The following is a 22,892-nucleotide window of genomic DNA, read 5'->3' on the forward strand; positions in this document are numbered from 1 at the left end:
CAGGAGGGGAGTGATCAGGGATGAAGGCAGAGTCTGCAGGAGGGGAGTGATCAGGGATGAAGGCAGAGTCTGCAGGAGGGGAGTGATCGGGCATGAAGGCAGAGTCTGCAGGAGGGGAGTGATCGGGCATGAAGGCAGAGTCTGCAGGAGGGGAGTGATCGGGCATGAAGGCAGAGTCTGCAGGAGGGGAGCGATCAGGGATGAAGGCAGAGTCTGCAGGAGGGGAGTGATCAGGGATGAAGGCAGAGTCTGCAGGAGGGGAGTGATCAGGGATGAAGGCAGAGTCTGCAGGAGGGGAGTGATCAGGGATGAAGGCAGAGTCTGCAGGAGGGGAGTGATCGGGCATGAAGGCAGAGTCTGCAGGAGGGGAGTGATCGGGCATGAAGGCAGAGTCTGCAGGAGGGGAGTGATCAGGTATGAAGGCAGAGTCTGCAGGAGGGGAGTGATCAGGGATGAAGGCAGAGTCTGCAGGAGGGGAGTGATCGGGCATGAAGGCAGAGTCTGCAGGAGGGGAGTGATCGGGCATGAAGGCAGAGTCTGCAGGAGGGGAGTGATCGGGCATGAAGGCAGAGTCTGCAGGAGGGGAGTGATCGGGCATGAAGGCAGAGTCTGCAGGAGGGGAGTGATCGGGCATGAAGGCAGAGTCTGCAGGAGGGGAGTGATCAGGGATGAAGGCAGAGTCTGCAGGAGGGGAGTGATCAGGGATGAAGGCAGAGTCTGCAGGAGGGGAGTGATCGGGCATGAAGGCAGAGTCTGCAGGAGGGGAGTGATCAGGGATGAAGGCAGAGTCTGCAGGAGGGGAGTGATCAGGGATGAAGGCAGAGTCTGCAGGAGGGGAGTGATCAGGGATGAAGGCAGAGTCTGCAGGAGGGGAGTGATCAGGGATGAAGGCAGAGTCTGCAGGAGGGGAGTGATCGGGCATGAAGGCAGAGTCTGCAGGAGGGGAGTGATCGGGCATGAAGGCAGAGTCTGCAGGAGGGGAGTGATCGGGCATGAAGGCAGAGTCTGCAGGAGGGGAGTGATCGGGCATGAAGGCAGAGTCTGCAGGAGGGGAGTGATCAGGGATGAAGGCAGAGTCTGCAGGAGGGGAGTGATCAGGGATGAAGGCAGAGTCTGCAGGAGGGGAGTGATCGGGCATGAAGGCAGAGTCTGCAGGAGGGGAGTGATCAGGGATGAAGGCAGAGTCTGCAGGAGGGGAGTGATCAGGCATGAAGGCAGAGTCTGCAGAAGGGGAGTGATCAGGCATGAAGGCAGAGTCTGCAGGAGGGGAGTGATCAGGCATGAAGGCAGAGTCTGCAGGAGGGTAGTGATCGGGCATGAAGGCAGAGTCTGCAGGAGGGGAGTGATCAGGGATGAAGGCAGAGTCTGCAGGAGGGGAGTGATCAGGGATGAAGGCAGAGACTGCAGGAGGGGAGTGATCGGGCATGAAGGCAGAGTCTGAAGGAGGGGAGAGATCGGGCATGAAGGCAGAGTCTGCAGGTGGGGAGTGATCAGGGATGAAGGCAGAGTCTGCAGGAGGGGAGTGATCGGGCATGAAGGCAGAGTCTGCAGGAGGGGAGTGATCAGGGATGAAGGCAGAGTCTGCAGGAGGGGAGTGATCGGGCATTAAGGCAGAGTCTGCAGGAGGGGAATGATCAGGGATGAAGGCAGAGTCTGCAGGAGGGGAGTGATCAGGCATGAAGGCAGAGTCTGCAGGAGGGGAGTGATCAGGCATGAAGGCAGAGTCTGCAGGAGGGGAGCGATCAGGCATGAAGGCAGAGTCTGCAGGAGGGGAGTGATCAGGGATGAAGGCAGAGTCTGCAGAAGGGGAGTGATCAGGGATGAAGGCAGAGTCTGCAGGAGGGGAGTGATCGGGCATTAAGGCAGAGTCTGCAGGAGTGGAGTGATCGGGCATGAAGGCAGAGTCTGCAGGAGTGGAGTGATCGGGCATGAAGGCAGAGTCTGCAGGAGGGGAGTGATCGGGGATGAAGGCAGAGTCTGCAGGAGGGGAGTGATCAGGGATGAAGGCAGAGTCTGCAGGAGGGGAGTGATCAGGCATGAAGGCAGAGTCTGCAGGAGGGGAGCGATCAGGGATGAAGGCAGAGTCTGCAGGAGGGGAGTGATCAGGGATGAAGGCAGAGTCTGCAGGAGGGGAGTGATCAGGGATGAAGGCAGAGTCTGCAGGAGGGGAGTGATCGGGCATGAAGGCAGAGTCTGCAGGAGGGGAGTGATCAGGGATGAAGGCAGAGTCTGCAGGAGGGGAGTGATCAGGGATGAAGGCAGAGTCTGCAGGAGGGGAGTGATCAGGGATGAAGGCAGAGTCTGCAGGAGGGGAGTGATCAGGGATGAAGGCAGAGTCTGCAGGAGGGGAGTGATCAGGCATGAAGGCAGAGTCTGCAGAAGGGGAGTGATCAGGCATGAAGGCAGAGTCTGCAGGAGGGGAGTGATCAGGCATGAAGGCAGAGTCTGCAGGAGGGTAGTGATCGGGCATGAAGGCAGAGTCTGCAGGAGGGGAGTGATCAGGGATGAAGGCAGAGTCTGCAGGAGGGGAGTGATCAGGGATGAAGGCAGAGACTGCAGGAGGGGAGTGATCGGGCATGAAGGCACAGTCTGAAGGAGGGGAGAGATCGGGCATGAAGGCAGAGTCTGCAGGTGGGGAGTGATCAGGGATGAAGGCAGAGTCTGCAGGAGGGGAGTGATCGGGCATGAAGGCAGAGTCTGCAGGAGGGGAGTGATCAGGGATGAAGGCAGAGTCTGCAGGAGGGGAGTGATCAGGGATGAAGGCAGAGTCTGCAGGAGGGGAGTGATCAGGCATGAAGGCAGAGTCTGCAGGAGGGGAGTGATCGGGCATGAAGGCAGAGTCTGCAGGAGAGGAGCGATCAGGGATGAAGGCAGAGTCTGCAGGAGGGGAGTGATCAGGGATGAAGGCAGAGTCTGCAGGAGGAGAGTGATCAGGCATGAAGGCAGAGTCTGCAGGAAGGGAGTGATCAGGCATGAAGGCAGAGTCTGCAGGAGGGGAGTGATCAGGCATGAAGGCAGAGTCTGCAGGAGGGGAGTGATCGGGCATTAAGGCAGAGTCTGCAGGAAGGGAATGATCCGGGATGAAGGCAGAGTCTGCAGGAGGGGAGCGATCAGGCATGAAGGCAGAGTCTGCAGGAGGGGAGTGATCAGGCATGAAGGCAGAGTCTGCAGGAGGGGAGTGATCAGGCATGAAGGCAGAGTCTGCAGGAGGGGAGTGATCGGGCATGAAGGCAGAGTCTGCAGAAGGGGAGTGATCAGGGATGAAGGCAGAGTCTGCAGGAGGGGAGTGATCAGGGATGAAGGCAGAGTCTGCAGGAGGGGAGCGATCAGGCATGAAGGCAGAGTCTGCAGGAGGGGAGTGATCAGGCATGAAGGCAGAGTCTGCAGGAGGGGAGTGATCAGGCATGAAGGCAGAGTCTGCAGGAGGGGAGTGATCAGGGATGAAGGCAGAGTCTGCAGGAGGGGAGTGATCAGGGATGAAGGCAGAGTCTGCAGGAGGGGAGTGATCAGGGATGAAGGCAGAGTCTGCAGGAGGGGAGTGATCAGGCATGAAGGCAGAGTCTGCAGGAGGGGAGTGATCGGGCATGAAGGCAGAGTCTGCAGGAGGGGAGTGATCAGGTATGAAGGCAAAGTCTGCAGGAGGGGAGTGATCAGGGATGAAGGCAGAGTCTGCAGGAGGGGAGTGATCAGGGATGAAGGCAGAGTCTGCAGGAGGGGAGTGATCAGGGATGAAGGCAGAGTCTGCAGGAGGGGAGTGATCAGGGATGAAGGCAGAGTCTGCAGGAGGGGAGTGATCAGGGATGAAGGCAGAGTCTGCAGGAGGGGAGTGATCGGGCATGAAGGCAGAGTCTGCAGGAGGGGAGTGATCAGGGATGAAGGCAGAGTCTGCAGGAGGGGAGTCATCAATCATGAAGGCAGAGTCTGCAGGAGGGGAGTGATCAGGGATGAAGGCAGAGTCTGCAGGAGGGGAGCGATCAGGCATGAAGGCAGAGTCTGCAGAAGGGGAGTGATCAGGGATGAAGGCAGAGTCTGCAGGAGGGGAGTGATCAGGGATGAAGGCAGAGTCTGCAGGAGGGGAGTGATCAGGGATGAAGGCAGAGTCTGAAGGAGGGGAGAGATCGGGCATGAAGGCAGAGTCTGCAGGAGGGGAGTGATCAGGGATGAAGGCAGAGTCTGCAGGAGGGGAGTGATCGGGCATGAAGGCAGAGTCTGCAGGAGGGGAGTGATCAGGGATGAAGGCAGAGTCTGCAGGAGGGGAGTGATCAGGGATGAAGGCAGAGTCTGCAGGAGGGGAGTGATCGGGCATGAAGGCAGAGTCTGCAGGAGGGGAGTGATCAGGCATGAAGGCAGAGTCTGCAGGAGGGGAGTGATCAGGCATGAAGGCAGAGTCTGCAGGAGGGGAGTGATCAGGCATGAAGGCAGAGTCTGCAGGAGGGGAGTGATCAGGGATGAAGGCAGAGTCTGCAGGAGGGGAGTGATCAGGGATGAAGGCAGAGTCTGCAGGAGGGGAGTGATCAGGCATGAAGGCAGAGTCTGCAGGAGGGGAGTGATCAGGCATGAAGGCAGAGTCTGCAGGAGGGGAGTGATCAGGCATGAAGGCAGAGTCTGCAGGAGGGGAGTGATCAGGGATGAAGGCAGAGTCTGCAGGAGGGGAGTGATCAGGGATGAAGGCAGAGTCTGCAGGAGGGGAGTGATCAGGCATGAAGGCAGAGTCTGCAGGAGGGGAGTGATCAGGGATGAAGGCAGAGTCTGCAGGAGGGGAGCGATCAGGGATGAAGGCAGAGTCTGCAGGAGGGGAGCGATCAGGCATGAAGGCAGAGTCTGCAGGAGGGGAGTGATCAGGCATGAAGGCAGAGTCTGCAGGAGGGGAGTGATCAGGGATGAAGGCAGAGTCTGCAGGAGGGGAGCGATCAGGCATGAAGGCAGAGTCTGCAGGAGGGGAGCGATCAGGGATGAAGGCAGAGTCTGCAGGAGGGTAGCGATCAGGCATGAAGGCAGAGTCTACAGGAGGGGAGTGATCAGGCATGAAGGCAGAGTCTGCAGGAGGGGAGTGATCAGGGATGAAGGCAGAGTCTGCAGGAGGGGAGTGATCAGGGATGAAGGCAGAGTCTGCAGGAGGGGAGTGATCAGGGATGAAGGCAGAGTCTGCAGGAGAGAAGTGATCAGGCATGAAGGCAGAGTCTGCAGAAGGGGAGTGATCAGGGATGAAGGCAGAGTCTGCAGGAGGGGAATGATCAGGCATGAAGGCAGAGTCTGCAGGAGGGGAGTGATCAGGCATGAAGGCAGAGTCTGCAGGAGGGGAGCGATCAGGCATGAAGGCAGAGTCTGCAGAAGGGGAGCGATCAGGGATGAAGGCAGAGTCTGCAGAAGGGGAGTGATCAGGGATGAAGGCAGAGTCTGCAGGAGGGGAGTGATCAGGGATGAAGGCAGAGTCTGCAGGAGGGGAGTGATCAGGCATGAAGGCAGAGTCTGCAGGAGGGGAGTGATCAGGCATGAAGGCAGAGTCTGCAGGAGGGGAGTGATCAGGGATGAAGGCAGAGTCTGCAGGAGGGGAGTGATCAGGCATGAAGGCAGAGTCTGCAGGAGGGGAGTGATCAGGCATGAAGGCAGAGTCTGCAGGAGGGGAGCGATCAGGGATGAAGGCAGAGTCTGCAGAAGGGGAGTGATCAGGCATGAAGGCAGAGTCTGCAGGAGGGGAGCGATCAGGCATGAAGGCAGAGTCTGCAGGAGGGGAGCGATCAGGCATGAAGGCAGAGTCTGCAGGAGGGGAGTGATCAGGCATGAAGGCAGAGTCTGCAGAAGGGGAGTGATCAGGGATGAAGGCAGAGTCTGCAGGAGGGGAGTGATCAGGCATGAAGGCAGAGTCTGCAGAAGGGGAGTGATCAGGCATGAAGGCAGAGTCTGCAGGAGGAGAGTGATCAGGCATGAAGGCAGAGTCTGCAGAAGGGGAGTGATCAGGGATGAAGGCAGAGTCTGCAGGAGGGGAGTGATCAGGGATGAAGGCAGAGTCTGCAGGAGCGGAGTGATCGGGCATCAAGGCAGAGTCTGCAGGAGGGGAGTGATCGGGCATCAAGGCAGAGTCTGCAGGAGGGGAGTGATCGGGCATCAAGGCAGAGTCTGCAGAAGGGGAGTGATCAGGCATGAAGGCAGAGTCTGCAGGAGGGGAGCGATCAGGCATGAAGGCAGAGTCTGCAGGAGGGGAGTGATCAGGGATGAAGGCAGAGTCTGCAGGAGGGGAGTGATCAGGGATGAAGGCAGAGTCTGCAGGAGGGGAGTGATCAGGGATGAAGGCAGAGTCTGCAGGAGGGGAGTGATCAGGGATGAAGGCAGAGTCTGCAGGAGGGGAGTGATCAGGGATGAAGGCAGAGTCTGCAGGAGGGGAGTGATCAGGGATGAAGGCAGAGTCTGCAGAAGGGGAGTGATCAGGGATGAAGGCAGAGTCTGCAGGAGGGGAGTGATCAGGGATGAAGGCAGAGTCTGCAGGAGGGGAGTGATCGGGCATGAAGGCAGAGTCTGCAGGAGGGGAGTGATCGGGCATGAAGGCAGAGTCTCGAGAAGGGGAGTGATCAGGGATGAAGGCAGAGTCTGCAGGAGGGGAGTGATCAGGCATGAAGGCAGAGTCTGCAGGAGGGGAGTGATCAGGGATGAAGGCAGAGTCTGCAGGAGGAGAGTGATCAGGGATGAAGGCAGAGTCTGCAGGAGGAGAGTGATCAGGCAGGAAGGCAGAGTCTGCAGAAGGGGAGTGATCAGGCATGAAGGCAGAGTCTGCAGGAGGGGAGTGATCAGGGATGAAGGCAGAGTCTGCAGGAGGGGAGTGATCAGGCATGAAGGCAGAGTCTGCAGGAGGGGAGTGATCAGGGATGAAGCAGAGTCTGCAGGAGGAGAGTGATCAGGGATGAAGGCAGTCTGCAGAAGGGGAGTGATCAGGGATGAAGGCAGAGTCTGCAGGAGGGGAGTGATCAGGCATGAAGGCAGAGTCTGCAGGAGGGGAGTCATCAGGGATGAAGGCAGAGTCTGCAGGAGGGGAGTGATCAGGCATGAAGGCAGAGTCTGCAGGAGGGGAGTGATCAGGCATGAAGGCAGAGTCTGCAGGGGGGGAGCGATCAGGCATGAAGGCAGAGTCTGCAGGAGGGGAGTGATCAGGCATGAAGGCAGAGTCTGCAGGAGGGGAGTGATCAGGCATGAAGGCAGAGTCTGCAGGAGGAGAGTGATCAGGCATGAAGGCAGAGTCTGCAGAAGGGGAGTGATCAGGGATGAAGGCAGAGTCTGCAGGAGGGGAGTGATCAGGCATGAAGGCAGAGTCTGCAGGAGGGGAGTGATCGGGCATCAAGGCAGAGTCTGCAGAAGGGGAGTGATCAGGCATGAAGGCAGAGTCTGCAGGAGGGGAGTGATCAGGCATGAAGGCAGAGTCTGCAGGAGGGGAGTGATCAGGCATGAAGGCAGAGTCTGCAGGAGGGGAGTGATCAGGCATGAAGGCAGAGTCTGCAGGAGGGGAGTGATCAGGCATGAAGGCAGAGTCTGCAGGAGGGGAGTGATCGGGCATCAAGGCAGAGTCTGCAGGAGGGGAGTGATCAGGCATGAAGGCAGAGTCTGCAGGAGGAGAGTGATCAGGCATGAAGGCAGAGTCTGCAGAAGGGGAGTGATCAGGCATGAAGGCAGAGTCTGCAGGAGGGGAGTGATCAGGCATGAAGGCAGAGTCTGCAGGAGGGGAGTGATCAGGCATGAAGGCAGAGTCTGCAGGAGGGGAGCGATCAGGGATGAAAGCAGAGCCTGCAGGAGGGGAGTGATCAGGCATGAAGGCAGAGTCTGCAGGAGGAGAGTGATCAGGCATGAAGGCAGAGTCTGCAGAAGGGGAGTGATCAGGGATGAAGGCAGAGTCTGCAGGAGGGGAGTGATCAGGCATGAAGGCAGAGTCTGCAGAAGGGGAGTGATCAGGCATGAAGGCAGAGTCTGCAGGAGGGGAGCGATCAGGGATGAAAGCAGAGCCTGCAGGAGGGGAGTGATCAGGCATGAAGGCAGAGTCTGCAGGAGGAGAGTGATCAGGCATGAAGGCAGAGTCTGCAGAAGGGGAGTGATCAGGGATGAAGGCAGAGTCTGCAGGAGGGGAGTGATCAGGCATGAAGGCAGAGTCTGCAGGAGGAGAGTGATCAGGCATGAAGGCAGAGTCTGCAGAAGGGGAGTGATCAGGGATGAAGGCAGAGTCTGCAGGAGGGGAGTGATCAGGGATGAAGGCAGAGTCTGCAGGAGGGGAGTGATCAGGGATGAAGGCAGAGTCTGCAGGAGGGGAGTGATCAGGGATGAAGGCAGAGTCTACAGGAGGGGAATTTCACTCACTGCTCCTCATGAGGGAAATCTCTGCAGGAATGAAGCTGTGCTGATATACAGGAGCTGGTGAAGGTGGCTGCATTCTGGATCCCGGGTCAGGCAGGTGTATAACATGTATTTGTGCTCACTGACACATTTATGGATAAGTAATGTGGCTCCGATAACACTATGTAGTACTGAGGCTATAGCCCCTGCAATATCTGGAGGCGATCCATCACAGCGTGCAGTAACCAGATCGACCCGTACTCTGCAGGGGTCACATGGAGGTGGGGGTCCCACCTTTTCCCCAGCTCAGTGGAGGACTCGCTGTCCGTGTGCAGCAGGTTCAGCCGGTCCTGGACACCGAACGCGTCGGCTTTCTTGTCATCCTCGTTGAGTTTCTCCCTCTTGCGCTCGATCAGTCTCTGCAGACGCTTCTGCTGCTGCTCCTGCAACGCCCGGAACTGCAGCCGCAGATTCTCCTCCACAGCGGAGTCCGGGTCCATCATCACCCTGTAGGGAGGAACACCTGATTACTGTGGGGGAGCTGATTATTATGGGGAGGATCAGATTATTATGGGATCTGATTACTATATGGGGATCTGATTATTATGCGGGGATCTGCTTATTATGCGGGATCTGATTATTATGGGAGATCTGATTATTATGGGAGATCTGAATATTATGGGGGGATCTGATTATTATAGAGGATCTGATTATTATGGGAGATCTGATTATTATGGGGGGATCTGATTATTATGGGGCTCCTGATTATTATGGGGGGATCTGATTAATTTAGAGGATCTGATTATTATGGGGCTCCTGATTATTATGGGGGGATCTGATTATTATAGAGGATCTGATTATTATGGGAGATCTGATTATTATGGGGAGATCTGATTATTATGGGGGGGATCTGATTATTATGGGGCGATCTGATTATTATGGAGGGATCTGATTATTATAGAGGATCTGATTATTATGGGGCTCCTGATTATTATGGAGGGATCTGATTATTATGGGAGATCTGATTATTATGGGGAGATCTGATTATTATGGGGGATCTGATTATTATGGGGGATCTGATTATTATGGGGCTCCTGATTAATATGGGGGATCTGATTATTGTGGGGGGATCTGATTTTTATGGAGCTCCTGATTATTATGGGGGGATCTGATTATTATAGAGGATCTGATTATTATGGGAGATCTGATTATTATGGGAGATCTGATTATTATGGGGGGATCTGATTATTATAGACGATCTGATTATTATGGAGGGATCTGATTATTATGGGAGATCTGATTATTATGGGGGATCTGATTATTATGGGGGATCTGATTATTATGGGGGGATCTGATTATTATGGGATCCCCTGATTATTATTGGGAGGATCTGATTATTATGGATCTCCTGATTAATATGGGGGGATCTGATTATTATGGGGGATCTGATTATTATGGGGGATCTGATTATTGTGGGGGATCTGATTATTATGGGGGAACTGAATATTATGGGGGATCTGATTATTATGGGGGATCTGATTATTATGGGGGAACTGAATATTATGGGGATCTGATTATTATGGGGGAACTGAATATTATGGGGGATTTGATTGTTATGGGGATCTGATTATTGTATTGGGATCTGATTATCATGGGGTCTCCTGATTATTAGTGAGTGATGAGGGGTGTGACAGAGCAGGCAGGGACAGCGGGCCAATGAATAATCCAAAAAAACTTTATTTGAACTGGAAAAAGAAAACACCAGACATGGATATCATTCCTTAGGCTATGTGCGCACTGTGTGCGCTCTGCACCGCACCGAAAATGTGCGCTTCAGAGCGCAGCTGAAAAGCTGCGTTCTGAAGCGCATGGTGCCGGCAGATTCGTGCGCGCTGCTTGCTGCCTCTCCCTATAGACAGCGTGCAGAACACACGAAAGAAGTGACATGTCACTTCTTAGAACGCAGCGATTTGGGCAGCAGCCGAATCGCTGCGTTCTAACATGCCACGTGCGCACGGCCCCTGCACAATCTCCATAAACTGTGCAGGGGACGCAGGACGCATGCAGTTACGCTGCAGTGCAGAACGCAGCGTAACTGCATGTAATACGCACACGTGCGCACATAGCCTTACAGTCTGCAAGATTGCCGTAACAAACAGGACAGATCCGGGGAGCAATCCTATAATCTGATTCCAAGGAAAATGCAACAACAGTCCTTAGCTGAGGTCCCCAAATCCAGCAGGATGGGCAACACAACACAATACCACGTGCCAACTGATCTCCAATTTCTAGTGGTCCACACACGGCACCAGGACCCGGCCGCAGGAAGAGATCCTAGCTATTGACCAGAAGGGCTTACTATTCTGCCCCTCTTTGGATCGGTTCCCTCCCAGAAGTGCTCACACCCACCCCGTTAAATATTGTCTACCTGTATCTCAAAGTATGAAGAAGGTTCCTGAAACCCAGGCTCCAGCCTGTCTACATGTATTGTGTATTAGGGAAGCCCCCTGCAGAGAGGAATAAAGGCTCACAAGCCCCCACCAGATACAGGACAGGAAATGCTAAAGTAGGCCTGATTACATTACACTCCATACAATAGGATGGGGGTGATACTTTGTTACAACCCCTTCCCCCCTCAACTTGTGTACAGACCAGTGATCTCAACAGGTCGCTTATCACGTACAAATAGACATGGCTGACAGGACTCAGGGCTCTCCTGTCTGGACAGCTCATCAACAGTTTGGTGTTGGCTGCATCTTCTATATTGTATGGTGATGTTGTAGGTTTGAAGGACCGAGCTCCATATCGTATCTTCTTTGACTTACCCACAAATCAGCATTGTAGATCTCCCACATTATTTAGTAGGATAATATCTGCAGGCCGCTCATCATCCCAAAACCAAAGTCCAGATCTACAGTCTCTTTTGGGATATTTCTCCACTGACATCCAGCAAATTCAATGATAATCCCCGATCCTGGCTGTTTCACCTCACTCTTCAATGGACCGGCAGGGCAGGTGTCTTCAGATGCCCAGGCTGCCCCCATCGATGACACCTGCGCTGAGTCGTACTACCCCCAATTTACATTCTGGGGCAGGAGGTAGGGGAACCCCGGGACTGATATCGATGTGCAGGTGCCGGAGGTGATTGTTGTATTGGAGGATGGCTTCTCCACTGGTTAGCTGGGCATGTGGCCTGCTGATGTCAAGGATGCCACAACCATAACATCTGCGATCTTCTACGATCACTCCTTGTCGCATCCCAGAAAATGTGGTAGGAGCAACTGGAGTCACATTCACACGGGTATCAACATGAGATGTTGACCAAGAGGGACAAGAACACTGGGGAATGAAGGATGGGACCTCCGGTGGTGGGGTGCTGGTAGTCCTCTCTCCATCCTCCAGCATCTTCCACTGAGGCCCCTCATCAGTTGGAGCAGCAGCTTGTTCCACGGTTGCTGGTTTTCTTTATCGCACCCATTTTCTGATCTCAGCAGGGCATTTGGCAAAGAACTGCTCTTTTTGGATGTCCTGGAGGACCTTCCCCATAGTTAGGGCCCCCGTCCCTCCAGCCAGAGATGACACGCCTGCTTGACCCTATGGGTATACATAAGAGCCTGCTCCATTACAGTCCGATGTGTGGAGCTGAGTCCTGGAAATGTCTGGAGTTACCGCAGTGTTCCAGGACGGTTTTCTTAATGTCCTCATACTCACGGACATCGAGGGTCCATAGCTCGATACGCCTCTGCAGCTCCACCCTCTGTGAGCCCCACCAGGTGTCTGACCCACTCCATCTCTGGAACTTCCATGAACTGACATTGGTGTCCGAAGTCTTGGAAGAAGCCTTCAATGTCCCTGAAGCCTCATTGAATGGCTTAGAGTCCTTGTGGGACACTCTTGGGGATTCCTTCATGGTGGGTGTGGTGGTGAAGGTCTGCCTGGGGCTTCTAGATGCTTCCACAAGGAGCTGCCTCTCCTAAGCTCTCCGAGTGGCCTCCTGCTTATCTTCTATGGTGGCTTCATCCCCAGCAATGCCACCTCCTCCTCATACCACAGCCCTCTGACTCTTCCGGGTATTTACCTCCAGGTCGCGTCTTCCCTCCAGTTGCTCTGGGGATCCCTCTCGGTGCCATCTTGAAGGCTAGCTCCTTCCAAAGCCTCAACCAGTTGATCCTCAGTAATGGATCCCTAATTCACGGCTTTGTAGGCTCCTCACAGTCCAATCCCTGTATCCTGAGGTGATGGCTTCATTCATTGCCGGGCCACTGTTCTCCATTCCCTCTGCTGCCACCAGTTTAATAATCCCCGGTCCTTACCCCGTCACATATGGGGATCTGATTATTATGGGGGGATCTGATTATTATGGGGGGATCTGATTATTATGGGGGGCTCTGATTATTATGGGGGGCTCTGATTTATTATGGGAGGATCTGATTATTGTGGGGGATCTGATTATTGTAGGGGAATTGATTATTACGGGGGATCTGCTGATTATTATGGGGGGCTCTGATTATTATGGGGGGATCTGATTATTATGGGAGGATCTGATTATTGTGGGGGATCTGATTATTGTAGGGGAATCTGATTATTACAGGGGATCTGCTGATTATTATGGGGGGCTCTGATTATTTTGGGGGGATCTGATTATTATGGAAGGATCTGATTATTATGGGGGATCTGATGATTATGGGGGGGATCTGATGATTATTATGGGGGATCTGATTATTATGGGAGGATCTGATTATTATGGGGGATCTGATGATTATGGGGGGATCTGATGATTATTATGGGGGATCTGATTATTATGAGGGATCTGATTATTATGGGAGGATCTGATTATTATGGGGGATCTGATTATTATGGGGGGATCTGATTATTATGGGGGATCTGATTATTATGGGGGATCTGATTATTATGGGGGGATCTGATTATTATGGGGGATCTGATGATTATTATGAGGGATCTGATTATTATATGGGGATTTGATTATTGTGGGGCTCTGATTACTATGGAGAGACATGATTATTATGGGGGGACCTTAGTTTGTCCTGTATGGGGGGATCTGATTATTGTGGGGGGGGGGCACCTGAGTTTGTCCACTATGGGGGAGGGGATAGATGTTTACACTCTATAGAGTGTGTTATGCCAGCCTTCATCCTCACACACTGTGCCGCATCCTCAGCAGTGCAGGCACTGATCTACAGAGGATGTGACCGGTCATCCCGTCTCCCCAGATCACTCACCCCGTTCTCACCGTCCTCAAGAAGAAAAAGAAGAGGACGCGTAACCAGGGAGACGGGCGCCATAGAAACTGTGCCGCTACGTCATCATCCAGCGCCCCTCCCTGTTAGCCGGGTGAAGGCCGCACGCACTGACGTCACGTGGCCACGCGCTCAGCATTTGGAAACAGGCACAACCCAAGACACCTCATCCGGGGTCCTGCTCTCAGAGGGAAGTGCGGCTGTTCTGCGCATGCTCTTTCCTTTCCTCCTCAGGCCTCCGAGAAAGCTGCAGAGGTGAGTTTGTGCCGGGGCCCGGGAATCCGGTGTAGATAGCGGCCATCCGGGGCTGCTCGGTGCCTGGTGATGGGGCAATGTGTGCGGGAGCTGTGGATGGAGCGGAGCCGCCATATATGTGTGCGCTGTAGCGTGTAGTGAGGTGATAATAGAGGCGGAGAGGCTGCGGCCTCCCGGGCGGGCAGCGGGGACGCTGGGGTAGTGGAGGCCCCGGAGATTGGGGGTTCGTTTTCAGTCAGTTTTTATAATTTTTGTAACTTTTTGGAGAATTAAAGGGATTGTCCAGAGAAAACAAAGTCTGGTGGGCTGTGTCCAGCCGAGAGCAACCTCTGTCTCCTACTAGGACGCTGACCGCTGCGACTATCACTGCTTATGGGGCTGGAGGAAAAGAGTGAGCACACCGGCCCCATAGGGAATCACCGGGGCAGTGGGTTGTACGCCTGACCCCTGCGGAAAAGTGAGCACACCGGCCCCATAGGGCATGAACGGCAGCGGGTTGTACGCCTGACCCCTGCGGAAAAGTGAGCACACCGGCCCCATAGGGAATCACCGGGGCAGTGGGGTGTACGCCTGACCCCTGCGGAAAAGTGAGCACACCGGCCCCATAGGGAATGACCGGGGCAGTGGGTTGTACGCCTGACCCCTGCGGAAAAGTGAGCACACCGGCCCCATAGGGAATCACCGGGGCAGTGGGGTGTACGCCTGACCCCTGCGGAAAAGTGAGCACACCGGCCCTATAGGGAATCACCGGGGCAGTGGGGTGTACGCCTGACCCCTGCGGAAAAGTGAGCACACCGGCCCCATAGGGAATCACCGGGGCAGTGGGGTGTACGCCTGACCCCTGCGGAAAAGTGAGCACACCGGCCCCATAGGGAATCACCGGGGCAGTGGGGTGTACGCCTGACCCCTGCGGAAAAGTGAGCACACCGGCCCCATAGGGAATCACCGGGGCAGTGGGGTGTACGCCTGACCCCTGCGGAAAAGAGAGCACACCGGCCCCATAGGGAATGAACGGGGCTGTGGGTTGTACGCCTGACCCCTGCGGAAAAGAGTGAGCACACCGGCCCCATAGGGAATGACCGGGGCAGTGGGGTGTACGCCTGACCCCTGCGGAAAAGTGAGCACACCAGCCCCATAGGGAATGACCGGGGCAGTGGGGTGTACGCCTGACCCCTGCGGAAAAGTGAGCACACCGGCCCCATAGGGAATGAACGGGGCTGTGGGTTGTACGCCTGACCCCTGCGGAAAAGTGAGCACACCGGCCCCATAGGGAATGAACGGGGCTGTGGGTTGTACGCCTGACCCCTGCGGAAAAGAGTGAGCACACCGGCCCCATAGGGAATGACCGGGGCAGTGGGGTGTACGCCTGACCCCTGCGGAAAAGTGAGCACACTGGCCCCATAGGGAATGACCGGGGCAGTGGGGTGTACGCCTGACCCCTGCGGAAAAGTGAGCACACCGGCCCCATAGGGAATGAACGGGGCAGTGGGGTGTACGCCTGACCCCTGCGGAAAAGAGTGAGCACGCCGGCCCCATAGGGAATGAACGGGGCTGCGGGTTGTACGCCTGAGCCCTGCGGAAAAGAGTGAGCACGCCGGCCCCATAGGGAATGAACGGGGCAGTGGGGTGTACGCCTGACCCCTGCGGAAAAGAGTGAGCACGCCGGCCCCATAGGGAATGAACGGGGCTGCGGGTTGTACGCCTGAGCCCTGCGGAAAAGAGTGAGCACGCCGGCCCCATAGGGAATGAACGGCAGCGGGTTGTATGCCTGACCCCTGCGGAAAAGTGAGCACGCCGGCCCCATAGGGAATGAACGGGGCAGCGGGTTGTATGCCTGACCCCTGCGGAAAAGTGAGCACACCGGCCCCATAGGGAATGAACGGCAGCGGGTTGTATGCCTGAGCCCTTCGGAAAAGTGAGCACACCGGCCCCATAGGGAATGAACGGCAGCGGGTTGTATGCCTGAGCCCTTCGGAAAAGTGAGCACACCGGCCCCATAGGGAATGAACGGCAGCGGGTTGTATGCCTGAGCCCTGTGGAAAAGAGTGAGCACACTTCCCTATGGGGCCAATGAATGGGGCGGTGGTCGGGCACTGCGGCTCATCTTTGTAAGGGGGATTAAAGTTTCATGTTTTGCATTTGGCTCCCAGAGATTGGACTCCCATTGGTCTGAGAGGGCGCCCGCCGTACTGGTGTGTGAGGGCCTTGAACTGAGGGGGCGCCCACCCTTTTGGATTGAGCAAAGTGTCGCTAAAGACCCGGGCAATTCTTGGTGATTGTCTGGAGCATCCCGACCCCCGCACTATAGAGATTAGCAAAAAGATTTGCTGCATTCTGAGCGGCAGCCATGTTTGTAATCTTTGGCTACGGACTAGAGCCCGGTGATCCTTCTCCCTGCTGCGGAGGTGGCTGGCGCATCTTTAGATTAGTTTTTTTTTTCCAGCAGGTAGTGGTAGACAAGTCGTAGGGTGGGGGTCCTTGGAGCGGCCCCAAACTGGCTCCTTCACCAGGTTCCTACAAGTCTTTTTCCTTGTCTCCAGTGCAGCGTTTCAGCAGGTGTGCGGTGAGCTCGAGAAGACTGCGGGTAGAATTTACCCCATTTGTTTGCTCATTATAGTGGATCTGCCGGGCTCTGGTTGGCTGCGCTACGTTGAAAGGGTCAACAGACGCATTATTACTACATTGAGCAAAAAAAATGACTATAGAAGATGTGCGTTTCCCTCCTAAAAAAACGTGAGCCTCCTGCAAGGATCTACAGACTTGGCTAATGGGGTGCAGAGGGGCTGCAAACCTCTCTTTAGCCAGTTACATACGGCCATCAGTATTAACCCTCTGTGATACGTCTGATCCCAGCCGTTTATCTCCCATCCTGAGCTTTATGTCCATCCCCCACCATAGCTCCTGCAGTGATTACGGGCCCTACTCCCATTATCCCTATGTCCCACATGTCTGGTGCTTTGCATGAATATCCCGCTGTGTGTGTGAATGTCTGATGAAGTGATTGATTCTTATTGCTGAGCTCCGGTTATAAAACCTGTGATCGGGCTCAAAACCGTAACATCAAGGCCAAAATGCATGGAGTTCCTGCCTAATTCTAACGTCTGATTTGCCGTATGTTCTCCAGATCATCAGTCTTTCTTTCTTTCCTCTTAGATGTTGATGCCCAAGAAAGATCGCATTGCCATCTACGAGCTCCTGTTTAAGGAGGGAGTTATGGTGGCCAAGAAGGATGTCCACATGCCAAAGCATCCAGAACTGAGCGACAAGAACGTGCCCAACCTCCACGTGATGAAGGCCATGCAGGTCCGTCCCCGTGTGCAGGTGCAGGGTGACTACACCGGTATGCTGTGCTCAGACAATTTATGACTCTTCCCTGCTTCTCCCCTGCAGTCTCTGAAGTCCCGTGGGTATGTGAAGGAGCAGTTTGCCTGGCGTCACTTCTACTGGTACCTGACAAATGAAGGCATCCAGTATCTGCGGGATTTCCTGCACCTGCCCCCAGAGATCGTCCCCGCTACTCTAAGGAGGAGTCGTCCCGAGACCGGCAGACCACGACCCAAAGGTGAGCGGGAGCAAGGGGCGCACGAGACAGGGGACACCAGAAAGGGCCCGCTAGTCACTGACCTCCCCTGGGGAGTATGATCTTCATACCAAACGATAGCAGGGACTGAGCGTGCCTAGACTGCTTTATGGGGAGTGAACCTAAGGCTTTGTGCGCACGTTGCGTAATTGCATGCAGTTACGCTGCGATCTGCACCACAGCGTAACCGCATGCGTCCTTTGTCCCCAGCACAATCTATGGAGGTTGTGCAGGGGCCGTGCGCATGTGGCATATTAGAGCGCAGTGCTTCGGCTGCTGCCGAAGCGCTGCGTTCTAAGAAGTGACCTGTCCCTTCTTTCGTGCGCTCTGCATGCAGTCACCGCTCTGTCTATGGGAAGGGCTACATGCAGAGTGCATGATATCGGCTTTTCTGCAGCGATTTGAAGCGCACATGTGCTGTTCAAATCGCTGCAGAAATTTCTGCAGGGACAGTACGCAACGTGCGCACATAGCCTAAGGCTGGATTCACAGGGATGCAATAGATGGGGCAACATATTGTATGAAACCAAAGCCACAAGCAGTTCCGGGTGCATATTGCTAATCCCCGCCTAACTGTCCCTGTATACACTAGCATAGATAAAAGGGATCTTTAGAAAAAGTATTTGTAAAGATCTTTTATCATATGCTAATGAACGCGGGGACTAGTCCCTAGAGCGTTATATCTCCCGACTAGTCCGTTCTCTTAGCATGTTAGTACACCCCTGTGGGACCAATATGCTATTAAATGCAGCGGTGCCGCGTGTACCAGTGTTCGCTGTGACCGCGCTTCTGAATGTCGCGGCACTTTATGCGCAGTAGACGTTTCTGAAGCCGGGACGCATACACCCGGCATCATACTGCGCATGACTGGATGTGCCCGGCATTCAGAAGCGGGAACACACGGCACCACTGGGAACGCTATGTTGAATAGCATGTTAGCACGCCCCTGTGGGCATAATAACATGCGAAGAGGGCGGCTATTCGGGGAATATAACAGCCATAGGACTAGTCCCTGCGCTCATTAGCATAAGATAAAAAGATCTTAAGAAATACTTTTTCTACAGATCTCTTTATCTATGCTGGTGTGTACAGGGACAGATAGGCAGGGATTAGCAATATACACCCAGAACGGCTCGTGCTCCTGGGTGCACATTGCACCCGACTGGTTCACTTTAACTGAAGATTCCGGTTCCTAAATTGCTTGTGGTAAAATGACTCGTCGGATGGGCGGTCATCGTCCCGCAAGTAGTCTTGTAGTCCTGGATTGTGGCATCCGGTCCCTGTACAGTGAGGTGATGAGTATATAGGTAGGACTGCGTGACTAGTCCTGAGACCAGGGCTCCTTACAGGGTGTATGTGACTTTACCTTTTGTTTTCATTTTTCGCCTATAGTATAGTGACATCTTTTTCACTTATTTTGCGGTATAATGCTATGGCGGTGGTTCAGGGCCTTTGTATGTGATGACAGGTATCCTTTATATTGATGCCAGTAGAAGGCGACTTGTATGATTATTTTTCGATCAGTTGGTTAAATCTGGATCACCTCTACCTATCCATTCAGCTGATTGGGAGTCTGCTAAAACACCTTAAAACTAATAGCATGATCGCTTTTCTGAAGAAACTTTAGCTATCATAGTCTGTGTAAGAGATGAATGGTCACTTGTGCACCCCATCTCCAGGCTCGTTATTCACCCAGGTGGGAATGGGGGACCCAGTCCTGTCCTTGACATTAAATATTCAGCCCCTTCACAGCCATGGCGGGGAATGTAGGGCTCAGAAATGCTCGGCCTGGCTGGTAGAAAACCCTTTAACTGTTCAGTATTTGTCTCTGAATGTGGCGCTACAGTTGGTTTTTAGACGAGTGTATTACTGATGCCACCGAGGGTGGATTCCCACAGCACATTGACCCCTTTAGTATCCACGGTACATAATGCACTTGCTCTACGGCGCGGCACCTGAGGTTATCTGCTGCAAGTCACCGGAGCTGAACTTCCTAGATGCCGCTGATTATTTCAACAGCAGCGTCTAGACGGTTCGGATCAGAGGAGGTCTCTACCATCGCTCATTGCCTCCTGTGATCATCAGGACATGAAAACAACTTATTTTTGCAGTATTGCCCCCAACATTCAAATAACAAATGTTAATAAGAAAAATAAATGTTTGGCATCTCCAAGTGTATATTTGTCAGATCTGATATAAAGTATCAAAATGTTTTCTGCTGAAACAAATAGAAAAATTGCTACAAATATGAAGCCTTGATACATGGGACGGTGGCTCAGTGGTTAGCACTGCAGTCTTGTGGTGGCTCAGTGGTTAGCACTGCAGCCTTGCAGCGCTGGGGTCCTGGGTTCTAGTCCCACTAAGGACACCATCTGCAAGGAGTTTGTATGTTCTCCCCGTGTTTGCGTGGGTTTCCTCCGGTTTCCTCCCACACTCCAAAGACATACAGATAGGGAACGTAGATTGTGAGCCCCAATGGGGACAGTGTTGCCAATGTATGTAAAGCGCTGCGGAATTAATAGCGCTATATAAATGAATAATATTATTTTTTATTATTACCAGTAGGTTGTTGCGGGGTTTAGGCTATATGCGCACGTTGCGTCGAGCTAGTTGCAGTTCTAAACGCATCCTCTGGCAGAAATTGTCTTTGCCAAAATTAATTAGGTCCACCAAAACTCTATAAATACGCGTGCGGTTTTACCGCGTTTTACCTGCTTTTTCCTTGCTGAAAGTCAGATGCATTTTGACTACAAGTACACAACTAAATAAAGTTTAAACATACAAACACTATGAAAAAAGGGGAAAAAATGATAAAAAAATCGTTATTAAAAATATACATAAAATAGCAAATTTAAGTATAAGCATATATTGTCATATTTATGACTATAATAACGCTATATATTGGATTTTCATTATTTTAATTGTCGGATTATGTGTGTCTGTAAAGGGACATATCATGCCATTAATTTAAAGTTCAAAACGCATTCGTTTAGTTAGTTAAAAAAGCTGTATTCTGCAGCAAAAAAGCATGTAAAAAATAGCATTTTGATTGTGCTTTTTGATGGATCTCATTGACTCCAATGTTACCAACACACAGCCCAAATGGCAAAAACAATTGACATGTTGCTTCTTTGAGCACTTGAGTTTTTGCCCAAATTTATGCAAATTAATCGCAGCGTTTTGAACCGCAAAGTGCGCACAAGAATGCCCTATTTCCCATAGACTTTGCTTGAAAAGCAGAACGCATGCCTTTTGGCATTAAAACGCTGCAGTTGGAAACGCATGAAAAAACGCAAAGTGCGCACATAGCCTTATAGTTTGTGGAAGAAGGAGAAAGCAATCCGTGGACAAGTCTTGTGAATATTTGAGCAGATCTCATCTATCGGGGTGCAGACTCGTAAAGGCTGTGGAGTGTCAGGATCAGGACTAAAATCCCAGGATAGCCTTATAGCGCTACCGGAATATTCTATGTGCGCACGCTGCAGTTTATAGTAAAAAAAAACTGCACTAAAACTTCAACCAAAACTGCACCGTGTCCCAGAGCCTGGAAATGCAAGAAATGCGCTTGTAATGGTGCGTTTTTTGACCATGCGTTTCTGATGCGGTTTTTCAGTAGGAGCAAGCCAATAAAATGCTAGAAAAAAACACGCTGCTTTTTTTTTATTGACAAATTGTGACCTAAACTGCGACGTGCGCACGGCAAATCTGAATACTCCTAGACTTTGCTGTGAAGTCAAGTATGCACTTTCTGACTACAAAACTGCACCAAAAACTGCAGCATGCACACATAGCCTAACATAAGCACCGGCCTTAGCTTCCGCTGTTTGCGAGGCACGCACCTCACTCCTTCACAGTTGGTCCTCGGGGAGGATCGCGCTCCACAGACAGTCCCCGCTCTGCCAAGAAAGGCGCGGAAAATTATTAAAATAAAAGGAGTTTCCTTTATTTTATTTTTTTTTCTGACCAATACTAACTGCATTCAGTAAAATCACGACTCTTCTTTCTCCTAGGTTTGGAGGGCGAGCGTCCTGCCCGCTTGTCCCGTGGCGAGACCGACAGAGACACCTACAGACGCAGCGCTGCTCCACGTAAGTCTCCCATTGAAATGACTTGTACATTTGGACCTGTTGGTGCCGTGATCTTTATGATTCTATTTTTTCCCCTTGTAGCTGGTGCAGACAAGAAAGCAGAGGCCGGCGCCGGAGCTGCTACAGAATTCCAGTTTGTAAGTTTTATCATCCTCCAGGTTTCTATTTCTATCTCAGGCTAAGTTCCCACAATGGCTTTTTGGTGTGAATATATACAGGCATGGCTGAAAGTGTTGGCACCCGTGAAATTTTTGCAGAAAATGAAGCATTTTTCCCAGTAAACTTACTGTGATTTTGTTTTTTTTTGTGAAATTATGTCCAAGCTGCCTCCCTTTTTTTTTTTTTTTCTTTTTGTCTACGCACAAAGAAAATAAACATGTTTAATTACAATAATTTCCTGGAACACTTTCAAGGTGCCATCACTTTCAGCCATAACTGTATAATGGATGGCAGCTATGATGCCAGTACCGCAGCATATTAGGCTGCGGCACGGTGGCTCAGTGGTTAGCACTGCAGTCTTGTGGTGGCTCTGTGGTTAGCACTGCAGTCTTGCAGCGCTGGGGTCCTGGGTTCTAGTCCCACTAAGGACACCATCTGCAAGGCGTTTGTATGTTCTCCCCGTGTTTGCGTGGGTTTCCTCCCACACTCCAAAAACATACTCATAGGGACTTTAGATTGTGAGCCCCAATGGGGACAGTGTTGCCAATGTATGTAAAGCGCTGTGGAATTAATAGCGCTATATAAATGAATAAATATTATTATTATTATTATTATTATTATTATTATTATTATTATGGATAACAAATGGTCATTCTATGACCAAGGACCAGGGGGACCACCGGAGACTTTGCAATTGGGGGGGTGGTGGATTGGAAAGGGGTGCACTAGTTATGTTGTTTGGGCGCGGGATGACTCCTAATTGTCACATCCGCGATCCGGCTTCGGTTTTCTTATGGAAGCCACAGTAGCACCGGATCCACCGTGACACAGAATCCGCCGAGCAGAAGTGGATGTGGCGGACAGTGTGTGGTTCAGCGACTGCCAGTGACGCCGTCCTCCATGTCTTATCCTCATCATTGTCGTCTTGTTTTGCAGAGAGGAGGCTTCGGACGTGGACGCGGACAACAACCCCCACAGTGATGAGGCTCTCTTTTATTTCTCAATAAAACCTTTTGCGACACAACCATATTCTTCCTTTTTTCTTTTAATATTTCCCACCCCTTCAGGGTTTCGGTATTTAGGGATTTGTGTCCATTATGTGTCGCTGTCAGTGCTTCTCTTTTAATAAGTGTGGTGGTGGAGGTCTGCACAGGACCGGAGCTGTACTCCTCGTGTGGGCACTGCCAGTCTGCCCTCACCTTCCGGAGCTGGACCCCGCGGCCGCCTGTGCAGGATACATGT

The 22,892-nt window shown here is 52.7% G+C and overlaps 2 protein-coding genes across 3 annotated transcripts in view; one reads left to right on the forward strand and one right to left on the reverse strand.

The window, feature by feature from the left end:
* Positions 1 to 13,631, reverse strand: part of CCDC13 (coiled-coil domain containing 13) — a 60,982-nt gene extending 47,351 nt beyond the window's left edge. The window contains exons 1-2 of one of the 2 annotated variants that reach the window (XM_075316891.1): positions 13,551 to 13,631; positions 8,605 to 8,817 (exon numbers count right to left, since the gene is read on the reverse strand). In XM_075316891.1, the coding sequence (XP_075173006.1) occupies positions 8,605 to 8,813 (209 nt within the window). In that variant the 5' untranslated portion in view covers positions 8,814 to 8,817; positions 13,551 to 13,631. The remainder of the gene's footprint in view (positions 1 to 8,604; positions 8,818 to 13,550) is intronic. The other variant, XM_075316892.1, reaches the window with a different exon arrangement.
* A 97-nt stretch (positions 13,632 to 13,728) lies between these two features.
* RPS10 (ribosomal protein S10) lies at positions 13,729 to 22,674 on the forward strand. The gene is made up of 6 exons (XM_075315750.1): positions 13,729 to 13,823; positions 16,977 to 17,126; positions 17,214 to 17,385; positions 21,414 to 21,491; positions 21,573 to 21,628; positions 22,587 to 22,674. Exons 2-6 carry the CDS (start codon positions 16,977 to 16,979, stop codon positions 22,629 to 22,631), a joined length of 501 nt encoding a protein of 166 aa, XP_075171865.1. The 5' UTR covers positions 13,729 to 13,823; the 3' UTR covers positions 22,632 to 22,674.
* The last annotated feature ends 218 nt before the right edge of the window (positions 22,675 to 22,892 follow it).

The sequence above is a fragment of the Anomaloglossus baeobatrachus genome, chromosome 6, assembly GCF_048569485.1.
Source record: "Anomaloglossus baeobatrachus isolate aAnoBae1 chromosome 6, aAnoBae1.hap1, whole genome shotgun sequence".
Taxonomy (NCBI): Eukaryota; Metazoa; Chordata; class Amphibia; order Anura; family Aromobatidae; genus Anomaloglossus; species Anomaloglossus baeobatrachus.

What these genes read in the sequence shown, in the direction of transcription:
- RPS10 (XM_075315750.1), top strand. Translation starts at nt 16,977, where the DNA reads ATGTTGATGCCCAAGAAAGATCGCATTGCCATCTACGAGCTCCTGTTT. An exon ending in CGGCAGACCACGACCCAAAG is followed by an intron (nt 17,386 to 21,413) that starts GTGAGCGGGAGC and finishes TCTTTCTCCTAG; the next exon opens with GTTTGGAGGGCGAGCGTCCT. An exon ending in CTGCTACAGAATTCCAGTTT is followed by an intron (nt 21,629 to 22,586) that starts GTAAGTTTTATC and finishes CTTGTTTTGCAG; the next exon opens with AGAGGAGGCTTCGGACGTGG.